Here is an 8,121-nt window from a genome sequence, read left to right as displayed (position 1 = left end):
ATTACAAGTCCAATGAAACACGAGGGCATTTTTCTTCCTTTTCCTCCTGCAATGATCCATCTGATTTTTGCTTAGTAGAAGGTGAAGATGCTCTTGACCTAGTGCTGAAACTATCACTGCTCAATATGATAATGGCATCACAAAGGCTAAATTCTTCGCCATTTTCATTGGTTATTCTGCCTTTTTCAATGGCCCTTTTTATGCCGATTTGAGAAAAGTAATCCGCTTGATCCAAATCTTCTACCAAGAAAACGCGGTGTGGATTAGTAGACACTTCCTGAGCAAATCTGTCAATGTAGCTACTGTTTTGTTCATCCCTTGTTCGTTTATTTCGATAATCATCAGTTGAATCTGACCTTGTGTATGAAAATCGGCTCAATGGAATCGATGCGAATTTTGAATAAGAACCAAAAACAATTTTAGCCAATTCTCTAGCAATTTTCTCCTTTGCTTGTGCATCAAGTCCTAGGAAGAACAACCAAGTTTCTTCTTTAACCTCATTGCTTCTTATCTTGTCTTTTCTTCTTAACATTCCAGACCTGCATTGAAGTATGCTTCCAGCAATTTCAGGAATGATTTGTTTCTGCCATGGGACTTTTTCCTCCAATGCATTGCATAGGAAATTAAAGTTTTCAGCAGTGAATTCTTTGAAATTTTGTGCATAATCCGTGTGCATAACATCACTTGAGGAAGCAGAATTAGGAGTGGAACTAGGATTAGATGAAAATGCTCGTCTAGATAATGGAATTTGCTGCAAACTGGGATTCTGTAAATCGAACGGAAAGCAAGAAGCAGATGGTGAAGGTGATGCAGAAGAGAAACTTGGGGTTCTTTCCAATGCCTTAGGTTGCTTGTGGACTGAACTACATATTACATTCCATTTATTGCAGAGTTCTCCCACTGAAACACAGTCCTGAAATCGAAGGGATCATACAAAGAGGAGAAAATTTAGATTTGGACTTGAACCTGTCATTTCCTCTCTACGACTTTAGTCAAGCTAAAGGTTCTAAATTCAAGACAATTTTATCAAATTGTGTGCATGACGCGTTTTGATGGGAAAAAGAAAAGTTACGAGTCTGTGTGTTGAAAGCATAATTTCAATCAATTAGTTTGTCCCCTCTCTGATAATTTAAACATTTTAAAGAGGTGGTTCAAAAGTTTCATGGGGGATTGAAGGAGAAGAACCAAAGGTAAAAGAGATTTTAAAAAAAAAAAAAAGGAGTAAAAGCAAAAGATAAGTTCGAAAAAATGATGACCTGATCATTACTATTAAGTCTTCTTCCTTCGTTTCTGAGCCAAGGAGGCAGGCTTGACAATGTGGGCTCAGTGATACACGTGTTGATTTGTAAGCATCGAGCTTCTGCGTCGAATTCTGCTGAACAATCTGCACAGCAATTGAGCTTTTCTTTTCCATCTGTAAGCAGTAGCTGAAGACCTCCATTTTCGGCATCTTGGCTTTTAGCTTCAGTTTCTTTATCACTGAACCAAATAAAAGAAATGATTTTACCATCAATCAAAGAAATAAAAGAAACTATATCCAAGAAATCTATTAAATCATATGCAGAAGAAATTGAATAAATTATGCCCATATAATCAAATTAACAACTTAGGATCAGTAAATGTTTTACTTGTCAAAAATGAGACTCAACCCCAACGTGTTAGCAGGAGCTGTGACTGGATGCAAACCCCAGATATTTTCCAGTGAATATTGTCCACTTCTGCACCTTGTGTAAGTCTGAAAGGTTGCAATTCCCATGAGCCAAAACTTTCCAGTATCTCCAATTCCACAAACCAATCTTCCGATTTCCATGATCATGTGCTCCACAGGACAGTAGTAGCTTCTCTCTTGTCCACGACAACTGACCCTATAATCAGTAATCCATTTCAGGTCTCCTAAGTACAACACAATTCCTTTAGCAACAAGACTCTTCACAAGGCAAGCCAATTCTCCGATCTTTTGTTCAACTACTTCTCTGTGCTCATTACAGAAAGAATGAAGTGGGATGCTTATGAATTTTACTTCTCTAAGAGATTCAGGAACTCCTCCTTTGTCAACCCTATTCATCACTCCTCTAACTATTCTTTCTAAACTGGTTATACATTCACCTACTATCACAATACTTTTCCTTCTTCTGTTCACCAAAGTTTCTATTATACTGTTCACGTCTTCATTTCCGATTGGTCCAGAAGTACTTGCTTTGCTAATTTTCGACCCGGTTTGATTAGTGGTGGGTGATGGAGAAAGGGTTAGAAGGTTATTTTCTTTGGACTTATTTACAGTAGGAGAGTTTTGAAAGCATGATTCAGAAGAAATTACTTTCTCCACATTGCTTTTCACTTGAGTACTCGAAAAACGAGCTTCTTTCATAACTCTACTAACACTGGGATCATCTAAAATTGAAATTATGAGCTGCTCCAGCTCTATTTTCACAGCCAGTACTGGTTGCTGCTGGTTTTCGATGGAGCCACGCCTCTGGTGGGCTTGAGCACGCTTGAAGGCGGCCACAAGGGCGTTGGAAATGGACGGATATTGTTGAGAATGGTGGGTGGCACCGCCTAACATGGGGCTAGGCGAGGAAGCTGGGAGGCGATTGAGGGCCACATTGAAACAAAGCTCCAGAGCTTTGCATTGGAGAGGATGAGAGTGAGACTGAAGGCAGGCGTTACGGAACACCCCACCTGAAACCGCCAGCATGGTGTTTGCAACATGCAGAGGCGTCACCTGTGCATGGCCGCGCCGCTTAGCAAGCTCCACCGCCTGTTTCACAACGCTTGCAGCCTCCGCAGTTAGAGCTTGCTGCACTGTATAACCTCCTGCTCTCATCCTTTCTCTTGGCTCCACTGATTAATTACTCAACAATAACAGAAACAAAAAGGAAGTTGAAAAGGTGAAATTAAGGAAAATCTTGGGAAAATATTCGTTTCATGAGATTTTCTCGGAATGAAAGAACGAGTACAGCAGTACTGTATTTGGATTAACAAAACGATAATCAACAGAAACAGAAACTCAGAAACCTTGTGTTAGAAATCTAAGACTAGATTGTGATTTTGTTCAAAGAGAGTGTAATATATTGGAGAATGGGGTGTTCTTTTCTTGCAGATGAGGTTAAATTGGGGTCCAAAGTCGATTTTGCAGTGGAAAGTGGAATGCATGTGCTGACAAGGAGGAAGAATTGCAACAGTGTCAAAGGCAAATTGGCTTTATCTCCCCCACCCCACCTTTTTTCTTGATATATATATGTATCTCTCTCTTTCTGTATTACATACCTACTACAAGACATGGAATGTGGTAGTGGGACTCTGCCTTTCATGCAAAATTTTTAAATTTAATTGGTGATTAATGGTTAGAAAAGTGATATACGAATCATATACAGCCACTGTGAGGATGCAGATATATATACTTTTTAGTAGGGAAATTGGTGAAAATGGTTCCAAATTTTTGTCCATCTTGCATTTTTGGTTCAAACCTTTAATTTGGCCGTGAACTACACTTTCTTTCATGGTAAATTGCATACATAGTCCTACATTCACATGTGAACTTAGGGTAAATTGCACCAAGAAAGTGTAATTTACTTAGAAAGTGGTGGTCAAGAATGTGAAATTTACACTTGAGAGAAAGCATAGTCTACACGTCAAACTAACCGTCTTTTTGGGCGGAATCGATGCAAAAGGATGTGCCAAGAGTAAAAGGTTTGGACCAAAAATGCAAGATGACAAATGTTTGAGACCATTTCCGTCAATTTTCCTTTTTATTATGATCAATCTTTTTTCATCCACGTTGCCAAGCCACTAAGTAGCATTGCATTTTAGTCAAGAACGACTAAAATTTAGTGGACTAATAGTAGACGCGTTCTTTGAATGTTTAACAAATATGGTATATAGGTATTTAATCAATATTTTTACCTTTTAAGTTTCAAAACTTTCAATTTCAATGTAAGATGATCTTCACTTGATGAAAATAATCTTTTTTTTTCTTTTTTCTATTAAATCATCACATGTCTTCAATCTCTGGTCTCCCCCAATCCGAGTCGCCTCTTCCATGTCCGAGGACAATAACGATAATAAAATTGTTAGTTAGTATGCAGCTTGTTACTATTGTTACCTTTCATGCTCTTTGCCCTTTCCTTCATAGAATCTCTCATGATTTGGAGAAAGAAATATTTGTGCTACATTTGTAAGACTTGTGCACGTTACGATAGATATCTCTTTCACATGGAAGCAAAATATACGGAGGTTGTCACAGGCTTGATTGGTCATTTCATTTTTCACCATCTTAGCATTCGAATTAAATCTGCTAGTTTAAATATAATAAACAAAAATTTATTAATTTTTATTTCAATGTAACGTAGTAAATATATATATTATTAATGGACACAAGGGATAAAATATTGACCACTGACGCGCGTTACTGCCTCCAAAAGGAAGAGCAGTCTTAGATTCGACAGCCATGATTCTAAATCGTAAAATATTTAATTGATATAAATATTGTACTCTACATATATATTTTTTGAATATTAAATTAACAAATAATAACTTGTCTTTAACAATTTTTGAAAATAATTCTACAGTCAATGAACAAAGCAAATAAGTAGATTATATCTAGGCATGTAGTTAGGCTTTTGAAAAGTTAAAATTTACTTTAAGTTAATAAGTTGCTTGTGAATATGTTAAATAAATTTTGAAATGATTTTGTCCGACTAGAAGAGCTTTAAAAAATAACTTTTTCAAAAAACTCTTTCACGAGAAATAGAAGAAAAATAAGAAGTACTGTCAAGTAGACCTTAACACTCGCTTTAATTAGGCATAAAAGGGTACGGCGAAGCACAAAATACGAGACCGAAAAAAGTGATGCAGAGAATCGGGAACTGTGTATAATTTTCTCCTAACTCAAACACAAGGAATAAAGTCCCTCTGCTCGATTTTAGTTAAAGTTTATAGCTTTTGCATGTGTATATGGATAGCTTGATGCTCTTTATGCATGGAGGATTAACACCTTAGCAAAAACATCTCTCTCACACACAGTCCGACACTATAAGTGTGTGTTAAAATATAGAGTTGATCTTGAATCTTTTCATCAGTATAAGTTGTTCAGGTCTACTCAAATAAGATACAGATGTCTTTATCCGATGTCCCTTGTGGTTGTGAATTAAACATGATTTGTATGTGTTGAGAATTAGAAATTCTAATTCTACCACCTGAAGCAATAACATCGTAGAAAGAAATAGATATAAGAACAAGCAAAATTTATACATGTTCGTAGTATTGTGAGACTGTGTCATCTTCCGTTGCTGAAATAATTAAATATGATGAAGAAAGTTTACAAAAGTAAATTGCACATCATATATTCTCTAATTACTTTCTTTTTATGATAGTAGAAGAACCTAATAACGATTTCTATACAAGACAAATTAAAGAAAAATCGAAATTCCAAGTGTGAAATTAGGCTCCACAACTTAACAATATGAAACATGTACATGTTTTATATATCTTAGGTCAGTCCTTCGCATGTAATTACTAAATTGAGCATTTGCATGGATTATGATACTGCACGAAACAAGGAATTCAAGCGAAGGCATTAAGAACACAATTTGGAAATCACCAAATTATGAAGAAAATAAACCGAAGAAATTTTTTTTAATGTTAGATGAGCAAAAATAATGAAATAACCCTTTATTTATAAGGGTTAACATGAAAACCTGGTTTAAATAAACTAAAATTGAAAAGAATTTAAAATAAATTAAATGACAGAAATAGTTCTTAAACTTTAAAAATAGTTTTCGAGTCCTAAATGAACTCAAATGGTCAAAATCCATCACACATCGCAACAAAGCCATGAGTTCTACTCGTCTTATCATTCTCTTTTTGGAATGATATTATGTATTCAAATCGGAGTTCGAATGGTCTGTACACTATTACATTTTTCCATTTCGATCCAATTCTTCTTCAATCCATTCAATAATCCGTTCTACATTATCTTGATGCATTTAATTGCCAAATTGATCATTTATGTATTGACCCTTGGTACATAGTTCTCCTAGGTCATTTAATTATTGAATTGCTCGCATTCGAGGCATGAATCTAATCTTCGATATGGCAATTGCAAAAGCTCGATACTACGGGACAAACCTTGACTCGAAGTAGCAACGAATCAAGGATAGAACTCTAGAGCTTCAACTAAGTACAAGCTGATGGAATATACTTAGTTACCCTTGGTTTGACAAGGTAGATCACATGACAGTCAGTACAAAAAAAGATCAAGAAGTCACGCAATGTCCTTAATTATTCCACATTGCCTTTTATAGAAACAACGATTCAATTCGGGGTTTGCTTGGGGGTTATACTAATTTGTTAAATTAATGGCCCATGCCAAGGTAAGTTAGTGGTCTCATTGCTCTCCGTTCCACGACATAGAAAGCAGAGAAAATGCCACTCACTATCCATTAACATACAATATAATTAAATTTAGACAAAAAAATAAACAAAATTCCATAAACAATATTAAAAATCACAAAATACAAGGTATATTCTTTATCACACCAAACGAGAGATCTCTCATTCATTCTCAATCAACTTCTGCTTTTTTTCCCCTTAATCTATATTTTTCTTTATTTGTAACTTTAGTTTTTCACTATTCTTGAAGATAACAATGTAGATTCAACCAAGAAAAACCAAAGAATGTTTTTTTATAGCTATATAGGAAGCTAAGAAGGCTTTGGCATCTCATGACAAGCTTTACATATGATATGGGCAAATGTGAATCTCTCCAAAATACAGCTAAACTTTGATTATACGATACGACAAAATTAAATTGATACATTGTAATTGAAGATGTGTATGGTTTAGACTAGAATAATATTACTCGATTTAGAATCTCTTGTACTACAAATTCTTGTCTAACATTTCGAATTTTTATGGATCGATAAAGAAACATTTGAATTCAAAATCTTTGTTTTTTGATATGGTTTAAAATTAAAAGTGTACATACCATATGTCAAAAGGGTGTATTGTCAGTCCCAGTCAAAAAGCTTATCCCATCCAAAGATATCATCAAATTATTTGAATGCAAAATTCTCTACACCTCTTAGAAAAGAAGAGTTTGAACAAATATAAAGAAATATGTAGAACTTCTTTATCCTATTATAGATATATATTTCATCTGTACTTTCTCAACACCCACACACACACACACAACGTTTAACCTTGTTTAAGAGCATGTTTGGCAAGGTTTCGACTTTTGTTTCTACTTCTTATAAAAAAATATTTTTCGAAAAAGTTAACTTAGGTCAATTTTATCTAGATAGACAAAGTTCTTCTAGATATACAAAAAACTTTCAAAAAATAATTCAAATATGTTCAAAAGTAACTTAGTCCCAGAAGAGTTTTTGACTTTTCAAAAGTACAACCAAAAGGATCCTAAATAAGGTAAATTTTACGAAAAGTCACCATATGAGTCTATTGCTTTGGTCACTAGGGTTCGCTTTTATCTTCTTATAATCATCAAGTCAATTAACTGATATGTGTACAATAATGCATGTACATAGATACATATATATCTATGTGTCTATGTATCTATATCTATATATATGTATATATTGTTGATAGAATAGTGATGTGTGGATGGGTGCGTGGGTGGTTGGCAGGTAAGAAACTTTAAGCATTGAAGGTAACAAAGAGCAAAAGTTGATCTAATTTCTATATGACAACCATCTCAATGCAAAGGTGACCATAAAACTGACGTACCACACACTTTTCTCAAAAGTTGTCATTAACTAAACTTAGGTAATGACCAAATGTATTTAAAACTATAATGGAAAACAATTAGCATCTGTTACAATAAATTTCATATTTCTCTATTTTATCTTCAATCACACAATCTTCCATAAAATAATATTACACATAAATCGAAAAAATTTCTTTCTTTTTCAACCACTCATTTTTCAAAAAAAAAAATTATTTCGCCCATTTTCATTTCCAAAAAATAGGGATCGAATGGGGGCTTAATTGTCTCTACATACTATCTTATTTTACTTTACCAAAGTATGTTTCTGATAAAGTAGAAATTAATTAATCTAAGACTAAAAATGGGCTCAGACTTATAAGTATTAGACGAAGTTGGAGCTC

At 34.5% G+C, this 8,121-nt stretch overlaps 1 protein-coding gene across 1 annotated transcript; it reads right to left on the bottom strand.

Annotated features, from left to right (window-relative positions):
• Window position 1: 1 nt before the first annotated feature.
• On the bottom strand, window positions 2–3,264 carry LOC111399997 (protein SMAX1-LIKE 3-like). Its single transcript, XM_023027477.1, has 3 exons — window positions 1,629–3,264; window positions 1,257–1,479; window positions 2–913 (listed from the first exon to the last, which is right to left on the bottom strand). Exons 1-3 carry the CDS (start codon window positions 2,822–2,824, stop codon window positions 2–4), a joined length of 2,331 nt encoding a protein of 776 aa, XP_022883245.1. The 5' UTR covers window positions 2,825–3,264.
• Between the last annotated feature and the right edge of the window lie 4,857 nt (window positions 3,265–8,121).

The sequence above is a fragment of the Olea europaea genome, chromosome 9 (genome assembly GCF_002742605.1).
Source record: "Olea europaea var. sylvestris chromosome 9, O_europaea_v1, whole genome shotgun sequence".
Classification (NCBI taxonomy): Eukaryota; Viridiplantae; Streptophyta; class Magnoliopsida; order Lamiales; family Oleaceae; genus Olea; species Olea europaea.
This window is presented reverse-complemented; position numbering and strand designations above follow the sequence as displayed.

Coding starts and splice junctions, on each gene's coding strand:
- LOC111399997 (XM_023027477.1), bottom strand. CDS start 2,824: ATGAGAGCAGGAGGTTATACAGTGCAGCAAGCTCTAACTGCGGAGGCT. Junction 1,480..1,628: donor TTGAGTCTCATTTTTGACAA/GTAAAACATTTA, acceptor TATTTGGTTCAG/TGATAAAGAAACTGAAGCTA. Junction 914..1,256: donor GACTTAATAGTAATGATCAG/GTCATCATTTTT, acceptor CTTCGATTTCAG/GACTGTGTTTCAGTGGGAGA.